Consider the following 18537-nt stretch of genomic DNA (forward strand, 5'->3'; position numbering starts at 1 on the left):
TGATGCCACTGGTTAGTCTTTAAATAAAATCATGTCCCATCATTTGGATTTCAGCAAAATAAATACAGATTTTACAGTGTTCTCTTTAATGAAAATGAGTAAACATTTAGGCTTCTTTTTATGATCTTATTTTATGTTTAAGATTAAACAACCCACAAGCAAAAAAAGCGCCTCTTAAATCCATTAATTACTATTATGAGTCTACGAAAGTGGTAAACCAAAGACCTCAGATTGCAAGAGAGCAGGGAAAACCAGATGTTTAGAATTGAAGCAGCATGCAACAAATTATGTAGAAATGTTTTTAGTAACGAGAGCCAGTGGAGTCATTTATTTAGAATCACCTAAATCTAGCATATTCATTTTGTAGTTTTAGAAGCTGAGACAGAGGCTGGGCTACTTACTGAAACTCACAGCCGTAGCAGCCTGAAAACAATGCTTATTCGTAGAAAAGTGGAAGGTAAAAAATGAGTTTATTCTAGAGTGAGGAAATGGAACAGATTTTTCTTTTGATTAAAGGTTTACTGCAACATTTTTTTCTGAAATGTTTTAAAATTAGAAATAAGAAATATACCCAACCAAAAAAAAAAAGAAAAAAAAGAAATATACCCAACCATTATTTTAAAGAAAAAAACAAAAACAAAATAAAAACCACATATGAATGAATTGTGTTTTTCTGGATTTTATCAGTTCAGATTAACTAAATGAGGATATCTATGTTTGACCCAAATGGTTATTATAGCAATCAGTATTAGGATTGGTGGACTAACAGTGAGAAAGAGAGATAAGTATCTGTTGCGTGAAAATACTGGCCAGTCAGGATACACAGTAGAGTAGTAACCTGTGAAACAAACATAAATATCCTCTTAAATATTATTTCTCAGAATGCAGTAATATAATTCGCATAAATCTTAAAGGCACAATTAAAGATTTATATACATACGTGTGACTTTGTCTCGCTGTGGGTTAGCTGTAAAGGCAGACAAATAGGTACTGGTGAGGCTCTTATTTTATTTTATTTCATTTTACCACTATTGTAAGTGGAAAATCATTTTATGTACCATAACCAACAAATAAATACAATTAAAAATTAAACCATTAGAATTTAAAACTAAAAATAATTATTAGTAACAGTCAATGTGAGCAATTCATTAAAATATTTTCCTGGGAATAAGTTCCTCCCTGAAAAGAATATACTATTTATGATCAGTCAGTAATAAAGAGACTGTGACCTCTTACAGGGATTTGGTTCTCATCACGTCATAATTATTCCTCTCCTTTCATTGAGCTTTATTCAGATTTTGACATTCAGAGGAGTAGGTAGAAAATTCTACATCTGCCTGAGCCTTCTTGATACTTTATTAAATAGATACCTTTTCTACATCAGTTCTGTGCCAGCTGCTGTTGAATTCTGTGGTGGAATCCAGCAAGGAGCTGGCTGGGTGTCTGTGAGCATCCCCAAGCATCATACCTGTATTTGGGCTTTGTCTGTGGTGGATTGCCAGGGAGCTGCTGCTGCTTTAACTTTTTTTGGGCATTTAATACCCATGAAATCAAGGATTTGCTGTGCTAGTTATATTCTTTCTCCAATGTTAAATATTCAGCGCCTGAATATTGAAACTAATGTGCATTCATGTACTTGCTAGAATCATCCCAAGTATCATTGGCATACCCGGCATATTATGCAGAACCATCCTGATTGGGCCTCCACGGGTATTTATTAAACTTGCCAATGGTACCTACAGGACCAGAAAGGAACTTTTTTCTCTAGTATTTGTTATAATTTGTCAGATATGGAATCTGTTAAATAAAAGCTTTTTATCCTCTAACCCTTACCCCTCATGCATGGTAGCTTATTTGCCCTTAATTTTCTTAAGCCCCAGGGCTTTTTCATACCGAACCACAGCCTTAATTTTCTGAATATCCCACAAGATTAGAAGCTATTTCAAGCTAGTTCCAAAATCAAAAGCTAAAAGTCCAGGAACTTTCTTCTTGTCATACAGAGTTGTTACTAATTACTAGATTTTTAAAGAGAAGGAATATTTTTTAAGAAAATAAGCCTTCAAATTAGTGCTTATTTGCCAGCCAGAGTAGAGTATAAGTGAATTAGCATAGTTCCTACCTGTTTGAAATTTAGACTCTAGAGGGGAAGAGAGCTAACCAGTAGCAATAATTAAATTACTCTTTAAATAATTTAAAATAATTATTAGTTTTCATCCCGATTTTAAAGAAGCAGCATTTAAGCATTTTTATGCCACGACAATTGTTCGTGGCATAAAAATGTCACAAAATTTGGGCATAAAGAAAATACCAAGTAAACTCAACATTTGGGTGTACAGGAAGGATGAATTTGTGCTTAATAGGTAATATTTATTGAGTGCTACTGTATGCACGACTCTTGTTCTAGATATAAATATTTTTTTCTTTTTTCCTTAATCTGTTTCATCAAACAGATGATACTGCCATCTACATTTTATTATTGAGGAAACCCGTTCCTGTGGTAGCCCAAGGTCACAGTGGTGGAACTGGAAATTGAACTTGGGCATATTATTTCAAGAATGTGTGGGTTTAATTCCTGTGTTATACTGCCTAACTGGAGGGAAAAAAATACTATGCTTTGTAGTGCTGAAGCAACATGAAAGGAAATAGTCAGTTAATATGTTGATACTCTGAGAAGAGATTGCAAAGCTGCTACACATTACCCCGAGTTCTTTTAGCAAAACTGCTGTTAAGTGAAATGAATGGTTAAACCAGGAAAGCGATGACTGGCTCAGAAAACTGATTGAAAAAGGATGGCTGTCTGTACCTGGAGTGAAGATGAGAATTCAGAGTTTACAAAGCAGTTTGTTTTTTGTTTTGTTTTGTTTTGTTTTGTTTTTGTAATCTTGCTGAAATTAGCAAATCTTGCATCTACAGTTTTTATTCTCATAGTCATTCTCCGTTTACTGATTACAGCTAAGAAGTCTATTATCGGCTTCCTTAAATTTACCTTAAATACATGTTCATTATTAGGACAGTAAGCCATCAGTTTGATTGCTACCTGATGCCAACTTCCCTGAAAATTGCTATTAGGATAAAGCCAATATTTGCATTCTTAATTCCACAGTTATAATCGTTTCAGACACATTGTATTATTGGTAGATTTTTCATTTTACTCACTGCAGAGATTATCCAAACACTTGTCATTATTGGGACAGGCACTGCAAGTAGATCCTCTTTTGTATGGCGTTCGGTAGCTTTGTCTATAAAATAGAAAAAAGCTGTACGTTTGGAGGGATTTTTTTTTTTTTTTTGGCAACGAAATTTAGTATGAATCTTTGACTAAATCCATAGGATGGAAGTCCACGGATTCAGAGGGTTGGTGAGGGAAATGGAAGTAGAAGCCTGTTAACATTTACAGGGTTTATGGTGTCTGTCTGTGTCTGCGAACCTATATTTTCACCTCATTTAATTCTTAAGACAACTCGGAAAATTTATTTTTATTTTACAGATAAGGAAATTAAAGCTCTTAAGAAATTATCTTGTCAAAAATACAATGTATACATGTTAGAGTCCCAAGGGAACCTGAATTTGACTCCAGGGCAACACTCTGCCTACTTAACTGTCTAGCTTGTGCGATTACTACTATCCGAAAAACTGCCCATCCTAAGGTATCATGACCCATACTTACTCTTCTCAGGTTAGCAAGCCTCCTTAGTTTTTATTGGACAGGACTCATCTGCCTGAGTTGAGTACCTTCCAAAAGAAAGTAACAAGAGATTGGGGGAATTTCTAAAGGGCAGTTTGTTTTCATGTGAAAGATGTGAGGTGAATAATATATAGTAACTACTGTACTAAGCTAAGAATCCTTGAATGAATTAATTTTCACAGTAACCTATGGGTAAGACACTGTTATTTATATATCTGCAATATAGCTAGAGGCTGAGGCACAAAGTATAAGTAATTGACCAAGGTCACACACTAGAAAGTGAAACATTCAGACTTTTAAATCCCCATGAACATCTTCAGAGTAGTAATAATGAGACTTGCAGGTGCATTTCAGTAAATCTGCCATTGTACTCATCTGTCTCTTTTTTTTTTTTTTTTTTTTAAGATTGTATTTACTCATTCATGAGAGACACACAGAAAGAGAGAGAGAGAGGCAGAGACACAGGCAGAGGGAGAAGCAGGCTCCATGCAGGGAGCCCAACTTGGGACTCAATCCTGGGTCTTCAGGATCACGCCCTGGGCCGAAGGTGGCACTAAACCACTGAGCCACCGGGGCTGCCCTACTCATCTCTTGTGGAAAGGAGTTCTTAACTTTTTTTGTGTCATGGTGGAGCCGATGGACTCTCAAAATAGTTTATTTTTACTTTTTTGTTGTTGTTAAGTAAGCTCCATGTCCAGTGTGGAGCTCAACACAGGGTTTGAGCTCACAGCCCCGAGATAGAGACCTTAGCCAAGATCAAAAGCTGGACACTTAACCAATTGAGCCACCCAGGTGCCCTGAATGTTTGTTTTTAGGTGCGTAAAATCAAGTTTGTAAGATTATAAAGGAAACTAAGTTTAAATAGTGATCAAAATGTTAGAAATATTTGTGATACAGCAATATGTGCTTCTTTGTTTAAGTATTAAATAAGACCTAGCAAGAAGTCTAATGATTCTTATCCCTTTCATGATAAATTAAAACCATATTTTAAGATATCTGCAGCAAGTAGAATGTGATACGAAAATATCTGGTATTTACATAGATAGACGTAGTACCAACACCAGGTCACATACTGCTGATGTGACTGAAGCGTTGTTTTCGTACATAATGAAATGTAATTTTCAGTAGAGGTGAATGACAATAAACATGTAACTTTTTTTTTTTTTTTTTTGTAACTTTTTTCTAATCCAAGTTTATGGCCTGGACTCCCCTCCCCTAACACTATACCTTTACCTCCAAAGTTAAGAAGTTTGGTTAAGAACCAAACTTAAGGAGACATTACTATTAAAATATTAGCGCCTCATTTCCAACACCAAATACATGTTCTAATCTTGTTTGGCTCCAAATTAATTTAGGTTGATTCAGAAACTAAGTTTATCTTCATGTTTACACTGTGGAAAATAGTCAAAGGAATATTCTGGTAACAATTATAAAAGACATCCGAGGTGTGCATTAATCACAATGACATCTTTCATTGTTAGAAAGCACAGTACTCGTTGAGTGGTCAAGTTCTAGAGTGTTTATAATAAAATCATTCATGCGATTTCATTCTTTGTTGAATTGTGATTTCCACACTATAGAGAAGATGGAGAACTTACTACCAAAAGACAGGCTAAAGACAAGGCAGTTGTGAATATTAGGGAAATGGCAGATTCATCCCGGGAGAAATATGCTCCTGGGAAGGCCTGCGTTTATGTGGATGGGAACAATGGAGACCCAGGGCCATGAAGGATTCTCATAAAGAAGCAAGAAATTTTAGTGTTTCCCTGGTAGCCTGAGCAAGAAGAGAGAGGGCCCCAGGACACAGGAAAAGTCAGGTTTTCTTGTTGTTTCTTTGTTTTTTACCGTATTCTCTGTGCCCAGCATAGGGCTCAACAACCTCAAGATCAAGAGTCACAGGCTTTCCTGACTATCCAGCCAGGCGCCCCCTAGAAAATTTTTTTTTTTTTGAGATTTTATCTATTCATGAGAAACACATAGACGCAGAGACACAGGCAGAGGGAGAAGCAGGCTCCCTGCAGGGAGCCCGATACGGAACTCAATCCCGGGACTCCAGGGTCACGACCTGAGCTGAAGGGAGACGCTCAGCCACAGCCACCCAGGCGTCCCCAAGATAAGATTTTTAATGAAAAGGGTAAATATAAGTAAGGGTCATTACGGCAGGGTACAGGAGGTAGTATCTGCTGGTCAAGATTGTCATTTCCTCTTCCACACGGGATCTTCTTTTCCGCTTGTCACAAGGTCACCTTGCTCAGGGAGGCCCAAGGGAAGGAAGGGATAGTTGTGTCCACGTTTGAAACATGCCGATCAGAATGACCGGAAGTAGCCAGGACGAGGGGTCGAAACTCCCCAGCAGTTAGGGGCTCTGGAGCAGGAGTTCGAGGTGACTGGAGAACCAGGCGCCCTGCACCCCACCCTTTGGAAATCTCAGACATACGGGGGGCGGGAGTGGTACTGGACTTCTTACAATTCTGTGGTATGGGGGCCTAGGACCGTTTGCACCAGAAGGAGTAGAAACTGAGGACATCCCGACCTAGTGCCCGTGCCCGTCACCCACACTGTGCTCTCCAGTCCGTGTTCCGCGTCTACAGAACGATCTCCCATTTAAAGCAGGTCCTGTCACTCACTTGCTTAAAAGACCTGGGTGATTCCTCTTGCGACGTGGCTACAGTTAACGCAGCCCCGGCCCCCGAGGCCTGAGCTGACTGGCCAGGGGCAGGCCACCCGGTGGCCCTCGCACTCTGCTCTTCCGTCCTCTCCAGAATCCTCGCCGCAGAAGCTTTGCAGGTGTTTTCTGCAGGACGTCTGTGAAGTTCCCCCACGCGCCCGGATTCTCTTCTTCATGCCTACACTCAAATACATCACTTTATCCAAGTAAAGCCCCTGCCCGTCGATAGCGTTGACTACAGTAGTAGTGCTAGTTCCTTCGTGACTCCTTTCATCATGCAGTTATTTTATTTGTATTTTTATTGTCTCTGTGCCCCATGTGAGCGGGGACTCCGGCTGGCTGGTTCTCCTTCGGAGCTCAGTAAACAAATACTTGTTGAATATTTGAAGGTATAAACCCATTGATTTGTATGAATAAGTGAATGTCACCCTACAGAAGCATTATAACTGGTTATTAGTGTTACGACTTACTGTTTAGAACTCTGAAGTGAACCAAAGGGAGTCTAAACCAGGAGACTTCACCTCCATGTCTCCTTGTTGTAACCACAATATCTGAATACTTCTCAAATATTCACCTTTGCCAGCTGTTGCACATAACCTGGTGCTTCACATCGCTTTCTCAAGTAATTTTCATAGCTGCTTGGTGAGTAGTTGGTGCTTTCATTATCCTGATCTTTTACAGAGGAAACTGAGGTTCAGAGAGGTTAAGTAACTTGTCCAGGGCCCCACAGTAAGTGAGTCTCAAGACCCTGCATCTTAACCATTAAACTATATAGATGTTGCGAAAAGTCACCACTGATTGAGTTAATGGCTTTGGCTGTTTTTTCCTGATTTTTCCCTATTTTCTGACTTTGGGGTTTTCAGTCAAAGCTGACACCTGATTTTGGTCCCTCCACTCCCACCTACACTCAGACTATCAAACATTTCTTCTGAATTTTAGGGGAAGAGAGCCGCCTTCTAGCATATCTTTTGGAATCCCAAAGATTGGTAAAATTCAAACAAAATTCAAGGTCAACCGATTAAAGAAAAGATTGTTGTATATATGCCAGTTAAAAGCTTTAAAGTATAAACAACTTCCATAAATCATTAAGAGAATCACTCCAGTGGAAAAATTAGCAGACTATAGGATTCACAAAAGAAGGAATGTGAGTAGGCAGTCAGATGAAAATCTGTTAATCACTAGTAGTCAAAAAGAGATGCAAAAGAAAACACAAGGTAACACTTTGAATCAAATTAGAAAATACTAAAAAAATACAACATCCAGTTCTAACGAAGGAGTATACATCGGTATAATAGCAGAGGGTAAGTTGGCCGTATGCATCTTTAAAAACTTAAAGATGATCATACCTTTTACTTGGTATAGTATTTCTAGGAATTGTGGGGAAATCCACAAAGTTAGGACCAAAGTTCTATACAAGGTTTTTCATCAGATAGTAAAAGAAAACACAGACAATCTAAACTCTTGAGTAGGAGAAGCTGCTGTGTGACCACGTAGAGCACAGACCCAAAAGCCAGACAGCCCAGGTCACCGTCCAGCTATGACACGGTGACATGTGAAATAGTCACCAGCTCTGGAGCCCTGGGCAGACTACTCACCCGGTCAGCACTTCCATTCTCTTATCTGCCAAACAGGGATGGTAAGAGGACCTGTCTCAAGACGTTTCGTGAAGATTAAGTAAGTAAATATGTGCTAAGCCCTTGGAAGAGTGTGGAGTGGGGCCTGGGTGGCTCCATCAGTTAAGCATCCTTGGTATCCATTCAGGTCTTGATCTCGTGGGTCGTGGCCTGGAACCTCAGGTGGGGCTCCATGCTCAGCGTGGAGTCCGCTTGAGATTTTCTCCCTGAGCCCTCCACCTGCACACCCACCATGTGAGCCTCTCTCTCTAATAAATGAATAAAATCTTTTTTAAAAAGTGCTTAGCATATAGTAAGCATTGTGTAAGTATTACTTTATTTTTTATAGTGGAAATATATATGTTTAATCAGCTGGACTCAGGTTACATGATCCCAATTTTTTTTTTAAGATTTTATTTATTTATTAGAGAGAGGGCACAAGCGGGGTTAGGAAGGGCAGAGGGCGAGGGAGAAGCAGGCTCCCCACTGAGCAGGGAGCCCTCTGGGGGCTCGATCCCTGGACCCCAGGATCAGGACCTGAGCTGAAGGGAGAGCCTTAACTGACTGAGCCCCCAGGTGCCCTAGATGTACTCAGTTCCATGGACAACAACCCAAGCACCGTAGTAAAGAGCCAGGGGAACACATGCTTCTGTCCATCGGGCCTGACGGGGCGGCGGCCGGGCCATGAGGTCGCGGAGCTGCTTCTCAGCGTGGCCTAGCGCACGTCCATGGTGATTCCATGGTTGTGTTGTGCTTCCTTCATGACTGACTCAGCAGCGGGGGAACTCGAAGGCACCGTGATCAAGCCGGTCTCGTGGAGGCGCCCTTTCACAGGTATTTGGGCTGCCTTTGGAGCTGAGTTGGTGTGGTGAGACAGACCTTTCAGCACCACCTTCTTGGCCTTGACAGCCTTGGCTTTGGCTCTGGGAGGTACAGGGGCTCCCTCCTCCACCTTCAACGCCACCTTTGTGAAGCACTGCTCTCATTGTTTTTCTGATTACCGACACTATGTTTAAAAGTTTAATGATGTGGAGAATGCTCTTAGTATAATTTTAAGTATAAAACGTGCATTTCCAGTATGATCTCCATTTTCTCAATAATGACATGTAGGATTCATAAACACACATATATGTTTAAAGAGAGCTAGGGGAGGGAGTACGTCATGGGTCTACCCTGATTTCCAAAGGAAGAAAAACTATACCCATTTCAAAACCAAAACTTGCAAAATTAAATGAAATAAATTATGTAAGTTGAGAAATTCAGATTTTTTTGTTTTGAAAATTGTGTAAAACATGCCAAGTTTGTAATAAACCCACACATACGAAGCAACATCAGTCCTCCCATTTTGGGGTGTTATTACTGTTTCCCATTGATCTACATCCCTAAGAACATTTTAGTCTTACCACTCTTAAAAATACCACTCTTTGTGTTTATGTAGTGCTTGTAAAGGGTGCACACAGACACGCATATATTACAAAAAAGCACCAGGTATTAATGGAGTAAATCCCTGCATAGAGGAATTAACGAGGATATTAATTTCCTTTTTTACACTTTCCTTATACCAAATTTCTATAATGAAGATAAGACTTCTAAAGTAGATTCAAAAAAATTTTTTTTAGAAAGAGGTTGATTTGGATACTTACCCTGGTCCATAGTTGCATATGAAATGCGCTGCGTTGGAAAATTGCAGGCCGGCAACTGTGGAACAGTACTGTACTGCGCAGCCAACCTTGTAACTGTCTGCCCAGACGACCTGAGAGAAAGTCAGGAGAGACAGGAAGGTGAACGTGTGAGGCTGATGAGGGCTTCATCCACACAGCAGGGCGCTCACTGTCGTCAGGAAGAGCCATTGCTGCCAGGGGTGCTCCGGCGCTCAGAATTCAGTTGGAAATGGGACTTGTGATGGTTATTACTGGGCTGTGAGCATGTGAGATAAACGTACACAACACGAGACCATTTCTGGCACAGAATAAAGTAGTGGGTATTGGGGAGGAGCGGCTGAGGCAGGTGTCCGGGAAGGCCAGGAAGCGGGGACGACCGACCACACACAAGGCTTGAATGTGGGAGCAAAGCCTGTGGGCGGGTGGGTGGCACACAGGCCTGAGCTGGGAGCTGGGAGCTGGGAGCTGGGAGCTGGGAGCTGGGAGCTGGGCTGGGACCAGGGAATGGGGATGGTGATGCGGTGCACAGGCCTGAGCTGGGAGCTGGACTGGGACCAAATAGAATCTGTTCTCCAGGAAAATGTGTTACATATATAGGAATATTATTCAGTCATAAAAAAGAATAAAATCTATATTTTAAGTTCCTCGGGTGATTACTATGCACGCTAACTGGGTGCAATGTCTCCCGTGTGTTCCTTTTACTATCACCTTAGTACATCATTTTATATTTTTTATCCTTTGATCTTTGAGCACTTTCTTCAGGTGTTTGTTACCTCGAGTATTCTCCATCTTTGGGCTTCCCACACACAACTCTTGAATGCTTTTACCTTTGGCTTTTGTTTTCTGTTCTGTTTCCAAGGATATGAAATGTTAGTTTCCATTCACTGCGTTTTATTTACTTATTAAGATTTTTATTTATTTGCTCATGAGAGATGCAGAGAGAGAGGCAGAGGCAAAGGCAGAGGGAGAAGCAATATCACGCTGTGAGCCAAAGGCAAATGCTCAACCCACTGAGCCACCAAGGTGCCCTGCATTCATTTTGTTTTAATCGGTCTCTTTTTAAGTCAGTTTGTGATTAACACAGAGTAAATGACATCCTTTTTAGGTATACAGTTCCATGAGTTTTGACAAAAACATAGCTGTGTAGCCACAACCTAGAACATTTCCATCACCCCCAAAAGTTCCCTTGTGCTCCTTTGTGATGAGTTCTTGCCCCCAGCCCTGGCCCCTGGGAATCACCAATCTGTTTTCTGTCCCCATTGTTTTGTGTTTTCCAAAATGTTATATAAATGGAATCAAATGTTATATAAATGTAGCTTTTCCACACTGGCTTCTTGCACAAAGCATAAGCATTTGAGATCCATTTGTGCTGTTGGGTTCACTACTTTACTGCACAGATGTCCCACGGTTTACTTTTCATTCCAGTTGGTCTTTTTTCAAAAGCTTGAAATGGGTATGGGCATTCAGGTTCTGGGTTCAACCTGTGGGCTCTGGGGTTACAATGACTGAGTTCCTATTCCGGCTCAGCCACTCACCATGTGACCTTGGCCTTAGCTTCCTTGACTGTTTAGTGAAGATAACACTACCGACTCCACGGGCCTATTTCGACATTCTCAACGGGCTAGTAAGAAAGCGCTCAGAACAGCTGCTGCAACCTAGCAAGCCCTCAGCACATGTTCATGTTTTATTCTCTAATTTTTTTCTGTTTCAAAATTTTTGAAGACTATCTTTGTATCAGACAGATTCCTGTTGTATGTTTTCATTTCCTTTAGTATGGTGAAGAAAAATAAGTAATTATAAAAAAATAGTGAGAACCACTGATTACTGGGAATTTACTTGAGGCCAAGGTAGTTTTGAGCGCTTTACATGCAGCCTCAGGTGTAACTTCATGACACATCACTAAAGAGACATGGCCCTGGTTTTGCAGATGAGCATTGAAACCTACTTCTGCTTCACCACAACGTACTGTGGGCACAGTTCACACCCTGAGCACGCCGCCATCCAAGTGCTTTCCCTTTTCACAGAACTAGGAACCACTCTCTGTACCTTTCTAACAAAAACATTCTGTCTGGGAGCCTACTGGGGCAGGCACCTCTGCCCTTTGGAGCTAACATCCCCTTCCCAACATCCTTCAAGGCTCAGTATGAGTTCTCCTGGCTCGATATCGGGCACCATCTCACAAGCGTAGTAACACTGCAACATATGTTAAACCAGGTAGAGAAACTGAAACGTGTCCCACCTCCTTTGGTTGAGTAACTGTAAAAATAATGATCTCAAGAGGGTGGCAGTGCGGCCTAGACTGAACAAAAATGAGATCTGTGGTGCCAATTAGGGCTCATTCTCAGCACTACCTAACCTAAGCAGCTGCCCCTATCTTGAAGTCAGGCAACTCCCAAGTTTTATAAGGGCGGACTGCCTGCGACAAAATAATCTCCCATATTAATGTACCAGAACTCTTCCAGAGTGCAAACCTATCATCTCCAGTGGAGACCAAGCTGGAGTGTTGAAGCGTTGACCTAATGTGTCAAGAAATCCCAAACCTGTATGAGTGAGTAATTGGATCTACGTCTATTGTCTTTACTCCGTACAACGAACCCCCACCAGCCGAAATCTGAAAATAGCTTGCTTTTTATTAATAGAAGATGAGGCTAAGTGAGAGGTCATACTGCCACCTGAGGTCATCTCCAGCAAGAGTTTAAAATGGCAGCTGAGTAGTCTTGACTCTCCAGTATAAGATTTCTTGCAAGGATGAAACCATTACATTGTAACACAAAGTCATATTTAACCAGGCTGTTGAGGTGTTCCTCCAGTGTAGCTGCTAAAAAAACAAGAGATCTAACCTTTGTTAACGCCCACAAAGTACCCGCCCTGACCAGATGATTCATATGCATCCTACTATTACTCCTCACCCATTCCTGATGCCTGACCCAGCTCCTTCCTCTTGCGAGCTGTGTCACCTGAGAAAACAACTTCTCCTTCTTTCTTCCTCTTCTCCTTCTTCCTCTTCCTCCTCCTCTTCTTCTTCCTCTTCCTCTTCTTCCTCTTTTTTGTACTAGGCAAAGAGCTTTATTAACCGTGTTTCAAACATTATTCTCAGGCTTCTAGAGCTTAATCAGCTGCAAAGAATGAATGGCATCTAAACCAAAACTGAAAAGAACTGCAGTGTCCAAGAAGCTGGGGCTTAAAAATGTCAGAGATCCAGATTTTATCAGATCCACGAACATTTTATCTTATTATTTTGTAAAGATTTATTTTTTATTTTATGTGAGAGAGAATGTGAGCAGGAGGGAGGGGTAGAGGGAGAATCAGACTCCCTGCTGAGCAGGAGCCCAGACTGGGGTGGGGGGACAACCCAGTGCTCCATCCTGGACCCCAGCATCATGACCTCAGGCAGACACTCAACCAACTGAGCCAGCCAGGCGTCCAGGAACAAAATTTTTAAAAGCAGTCATAATATAAAATAGCAGCTCCCAGTAACTTCTTCAAGTTCTATCTCCTTCAGCATTGGGCTCCATTCAGTTTGCTGCGTTCTCGGAAGCTGCATCAACTCCCCAGGATCCGGACCGTCACCCGCATCCTCCTCTCCGGGTCTCCCGTCCACACAGTGGTGGGCCGAGCTTCAGCAACCTCCCTGGACCCGGCCCGGCCACCCGTGGGCACCAGGGCACCTCCCCTCGGTTTGTGAACAGCCACCCCCCAACCCAGAGACATTGTTCACTCCTCACTTCTGCAAGGAGAGCAGCAGTGGATGGGCCCCGCATGGTGGGCCCCCCGTGGGCGGCCAGGTCCTCTCTCACAGAGCGCACGGGCCCACGCGGCTCGCAGCTTCCAGGCTCAGGAGCGTCTCTTTCCTCTCCTTGGAGCAGAAATCAGGCCCTGCAGGGGTGCTAGGCTCTCAGGGTCTCCTGCAGACCAGCTGAGACTGGGTGCGCGCGGGATGCAAGAGCTGTGCAACAGCGTCCGGACCCCTCTGCGCCTGTGGGTGCACCCGGGTGTGACTGCGGCGCCCTCCCAGGTCTGCAGTGACCTGCGAGTGACACCTTAAGCCGCGGGGAGCGGAGTACCAAGCTCCCTTCAGAGTGCTTGCTGCGGCTGTCTTGCCCCAGCCCAGGCGTCCCTGGGCCTGGTCCCCAGGGGCAGAAGGTGCTCGTCTCAGAGAGAGAACAGGGAAGGATCTGCAGCTTGGGCCCTGACACCTGCGTAGGAGTAGATTCTTTCAGGCCCCAATGCTACCCCTTCTCCGCTCATCCTAGATGTAAGAGACACCCTACAAGTGCGCTTGGCTATTTGGGGAGGGCCAGCTCTGAAATCTCAAGTCTACTTGATGACACATGAAGTTCCTGCCTTTGGTCCTTAGTCCCTGGACGATGGACATGGAGCGTGACCTGGTCGCCTAGGGGTCTGTGCTCAGCTTACCAGCCCTTTGATCTTCGTGTATTCGGGGTGCTGGGCCACTAGCCATTCTTCTGGGGTTCAAGGCTCATTGGTACCCACTGTACACCCTGTTCATTTTGCCTGGAATCCTCTTCCTTTTCATTTGACAAACTCTCACTTCGTTTTCTAGAACCAAGGGCTCTGGCTCTGGCTGCGTAAGCAACTGCCGCCGCCTGTTCCCCCCTCTGCCCGGATAGCTTGCCGTGTCCTCTGCTCACACGGCACCTTGCCCGCTTCTCCACGTCGCCCCAGGCATGTCCCCTCTGACATCCACTAACACACGTCTCTCCTGGAACAAGTCACCTCCCAAGGGCCAGGCGCCGCCTGCGTCCTCCACTCCCTGCCCTACCCCGTATTCCTGCTCACGTTCCCGGCTTGGCAGCTGTAGTCCTCACACGGTGTTAGGACATAAGCTGCTCTCCCGGGCTCTGTTTCGCAGGGGTCTGCAGAGACCTGTGATCGGTGGCCGCCTTACATGGCACCTGGCGCAGGTTAGACGCTTAAACAGGGAATGAATGACAGTCGGTACCCTCAAAATGACAGTTTTCGGAGATTTCACCAGCGCCGTGTTTAATGGCACCAGGTACCACTTGTACCACATGGATTTGGCTTTCTGGCCCGCTAGGATGTATGGAATTCTGATGGAATCAATTTTCTGATTAAAATGTTTTGTAAACATAAGCCAAGATAAATGGTTATGGGATACGTGTAGGGGAAACCTTATTTATAGTTTCAAGAAAGGGGTCAGTGCTACTGGTGGTTTGATGGCTCCTCCTTGCTTAGGATGATCTTGAGATGAAAATGTCACCGAAATCTGCCCTTCCTCTCACATCATAATAATACAGAGCCATGCCAAACCTGTTTACCTGTAACAGCACAGGTAGGTGACAGGAGAGGCTCTATAGGCTGAATTACGTTGAAAGTCTTTCCAACAACATTTTGCTCTTTAAAAACCCCTATTAATTCAAGGTAACTACCTTGTTTGTGCGTAAGGAACAGCAGGGCTAGGTAGGGAGAGATAGAAGGCTACAGGATCAGGCTCACAGAAATCCCAAAAATGCGGAGATGTAAGGAAGCCAGAGATAAGGGAGCAAACAGGCCACCCTGCCCTGGGTGTGGGCGGGGAGGGTGTCATTTTTATGACAGTCACCTGTGAAGCAAAAAAATCCAGGCCCCAAAGGGAGCCATTAAAGTGGTATCACAAGTCCTCACTCAAACCAGGACGGCAGAAGGATCTCAAGGCCACAAGCTTCCCAGTCAGTTCTCAGTAAGGGACACACCGGTCCGGACCCCCCACTGCTGAGAGCTCTCTCCGCGTCCTCACCCGATACAACGCTGTCGCTCTGGCTCACTGTCCTGCATCCCAAGACTCACTCTTTGACTCTGTGAGACAAGAACCTCGCTCTCCCGCTTCATGACAATGTTTCCCCCTCATTCCTCATTTCAACACATTCTTGTCCATTAGAATCAGTCAGACATGACTCAGCACCTTAGTCACTGGCGTGACAGGGATGGCCAGGAAGTGAAAGGGAATGAATTAGCCACTTTGAGTTAAAGCAAAACAGTCTCAGTCGGGAGCCTCTGAATGTGGCCACTGGGACGAAATACAGGAGATCTGGGGGCGGAATAGGTGCAGGAGGGTTATATGCGTTTACATGCTGGCCTGTCCATGGTTGTCTTCCTCCTTGTGTGACACGTCTTGGCTCTCCACCGCGCTTGACAGGACAGGGGGACATGGAATCGCTGTTCCTTCAGGGGAGCTTATTTCCCCCAACTGTATGGTCCCAAGTCAGGGGCCTCCAATTCCATGGGAGATGCACACCCGAAAACCCGTTCACTCCTAAAGTCCTCTGGTGGCTCTCAAATGGCATTAAGTGCCCCAGGGAGGTACTGCTACCAGAATATTCAGTCTGTCCAGGTTGGTGAGCCTCACATTTTATGTTTATGCACATAACGGAACCCTTCATGCACCACCTCTTCTGTGTCTGCAATTTGCTCCAGTTTATTTATTTATTTGAGAAAGACAGAGACGGGCAGAAAGAGCACAAGTGGGGAGAGGGGCAGACAGAGAAGGAGAAGCAGGCCTCCGCTGAGCAGGGAAATGGGGTGCGGGGCTCCATCCAGGCCCCGAAATCATGACCTGAGCCAGAGGCAGACGCCTAACCCACTGAGCCACCCAGGCGCTTCTGCCCATGCATTTATTTTTAAGATAAGCTTGCACCCCCGGCTCTTTCATATTTGCAGGTGCAGCAGCTTACTATGGATTTTCCGAATGCCAGATTCCAGTTTTCTCCTTACTGTTAGAAAGATTGATTTCAAGAGAATCCAGGGCAGACACTTACCTGAGTGTAATGGCCACAGACCTTGTTGCATTTCTGCGTCTGGAAATCATAGTCGTGAACTTCATCGTACCAGCTTGTGATGGCTGAAGACACAGAAAATATGGACACAGACCCAGTCCAGATGTTCTCTCCCACCGAAGTGAAGTTTGGGTGCAGCGTCTTTGAGTGCAGCTGTCCATTGTGTTCAAACCTACATTTTCTGGCCCAGTCTTTGGCAATTCGGGCGAGTGCCGGGTCCCAAGTCTGCAAAAAGAAACATTAAACAGTAGGAGAATCAAGAATGAAAACCAGATTTCATAAAGATCTTTCAATTACAGAGAGGAGGAAAAGTTGAGAGGGATCGGCGTCCACCCTGGGAGGTGAGAAAGCTGGTCAGAGGCCCCCCAGCCTCATGCGGCTGGTGTGGCAGGCAGGGCCCCTCACACCCCTCAGGCTGCACGCTGCAGGCCGCACCACCGGGGAGCCGGGGAACGTCGCCCGCCGCCACCCCGGCCCTGAGCAGCCCCCCGTCCCGGCCCTGAGTAGCCCCCCGCCCCGGCCCTGAGCAGCCCCCTGCCCTGGCCCTGAGCAGCTGCCACCCAGGCCCTGAGCAGCCCCCCACCCGGGCCCTGAGCAGCTGCCACCCAGGCCCTGAGCAGTCCCCCCCACCCCCCGCCGCCTCGGCCCTGAGCAGTCCCCCCACCACCTGCCTCCGCCCTGAGCAGTACCCCCCATCCCGGCCCTGAGCAGCTGCCACCCAGGCCCTGAGCAGCCCCCCCGCCCCGGCCCTGAGCAGGCCCCACCCTTTACCACCCTCGGGGGCACAGAGCCCTGATTTGCTCAGCCTTCGCCCGGGGGCCCAGCCTCCCGGGAAAGCTCGGGTTCCTCCCAATGGAGACTGAGAGCCAATGCCAAGGAGTGGGCGCGGGGGGCAAGGTGAGCACGTGAGGGAGGAGGACCGGCGGTGGCCTGCCAGCTGGGGGACACAGGCCCCCCGCGCCTCGGGTGCATGTGGCCGTCCAGCCCGGACAGGCCAGCACGAAGCCTGGTGACCGCGGGGTGTGGACTCGCGGCTGCGTGACACCAGCTACTGTGGCCAGAAGGACATGGATGCTGTGGGGCCCGGTCTGTAGTTCTAGCAGCGACGCCCCCCCCCCCACCCCAGGTGCTCAGAACCAGAAGCCTTAGGCTGGGCTGCCAGCGGTGCAGCTGGGACTTGAACCCCAGCTCAGCTGCTCCTTTCCCGAGAGCCTGTGCCACTTCCTGAGAAAGTCAATCCTCTGCCATCAGCAAAAGAAAGTAAATTCAGAGACCAGACAAACACCCTTAAAACGCAGACAGGGAAGAAAGCGAGGGACACAGTGTGGAGTGTGTGAGCCGCCGGGAAGCGCTGGCGGGGGGGAAGGGGGGGGAGAGTGGCACGGGTGGGCTCCCCGATCCCTTCCATCATGGTGGCCAGTCTGCTGCCCCCCTAGTCCCGATGGAAAGGAGCTTCTGGAGCAGCGAGGATCCCCGGGTGAGGCGGTGGGCGCCCCTTACCATGTACAGCATGTCGCTGGCCCTGGGGCTCACCTCCGATCGGAACTTGTTGTGAGCCCGGACGCAGGCTTGGCTGAAGGCTTCATCTTCGATGCCCGGCAGAGCGCGGGCGGCGACCCCCTCCCGGGGCAGCAGGGCGACTATCCACGCAGCCATGGCCAGCACCACTCGCATGCTCGGGGTGGCGGAGACTGGGACCGCAGCCAGAGAGGCAGGACGGGAGCTCCTTGCAGGCTCAAAGGGCCGGGTTTCCCATATATGGTCGCTGCCCCTTGCAAGGTTAACCCTCCGTGTGCAGGGTGCTCAGGGCACACCTGCCGCAGAGCCTGGGCTGCAGGGCCCCGAGGTGGGGCTGCGGAGGGAAGAGCTGGAGGCTCGGGGACCAGGGCTCAGCAGCTGCAGAGCTTCTGCTGCTGAGGGACAGACATGCCTCTCACCGCCGCGAGCCTCTTGCAGACGCTCCTCCAGGCCTTTTAAGAGTCGCGTCAGCCAGTCGGGGTGTGTGGCCAACATGCTGACACATCCAGTCCCGCCGAGTGAGTCTGTGTGCCCGGGGGCCACGCAGGGCTGGCAGCGGCCTCTCCCCGCCTCAGAGCGTAGCCCCAGCTCCGCACAC

The 18537-nt window shown here is 46.2% G+C and overlaps 1 protein-coding gene across 3 annotated transcripts; it reads right to left on the reverse strand.

Moving 5' to 3' along the window:
• Window positions 1–298: 298 nt before the first annotated feature.
• GLIPR1 (GLI pathogenesis related 1) lies at window positions 299–18504 on the reverse strand. 3 transcript variants are annotated; one of them, XR_005987823.1, is made up of 7 exons: window positions 17922–18448; window positions 16404–16646; window positions 9610–9719; window positions 3157–3239; window positions 941–967; window positions 612–838; window positions 299–576 (listed from the first exon to the last, which is right to left on the reverse strand). XR_005987823.1 is itself a non-coding variant. In XM_041755327.1 (6 exons), the coding sequence occupies exons 1-6, from the start codon at window positions 18093–18095 to the stop codon at window positions 684–686; spliced, it is 759 nt and encodes a 252-aa protein (XP_041611261.1). In that variant the 5' UTR covers window positions 18096–18504; the 3' UTR covers window positions 299–683. The 3 variants fall into 3 exon arrangements, 2 of the variants coding, with proteins under 2 accessions (XP_041611261.1, XP_041611260.1); XM_041755327.1 differs by having other exon boundaries at window positions 299–838; window positions 17955–18504; XM_041755326.1 differs by having other exon boundaries at window positions 299–838.
• Window positions 18505–18537: the final 33 nt, after the last annotated feature.

The sequence above is a fragment of the Vulpes lagopus genome, chromosome 5 (assembly GCF_018345385.1).
Source record: "Vulpes lagopus strain Blue_001 chromosome 5, ASM1834538v1, whole genome shotgun sequence".
Taxonomy (NCBI): domain Eukaryota; kingdom Metazoa; phylum Chordata; class Mammalia; order Carnivora; family Canidae; genus Vulpes; species Vulpes lagopus.

Excerpts from the sequence above, each read along its gene's own strand:
- GLIPR1 (XM_041755326.1), bottom strand. The coding sequence starts at position 18,095 with ATGCGAGTGGTGCTGGCCATGGCTGCGTGGATAGTCGCCCTGCTGCCC. Across the intron at positions 9,720-16,403 it reads TCTGTGGCCATTACACTCAG|GTCGTCTGGGCAGACAGTTA; the intron begins GTAAGTGTCTGC and ends ACTTTCTCTCAG. Across the intron at positions 839-940 it reads ACAGCGAGACAAAGTCACAC|GTTACTACTCTACTGTGTAT; the intron begins GTATGTATATAA and ends TTTGTTTCACAG.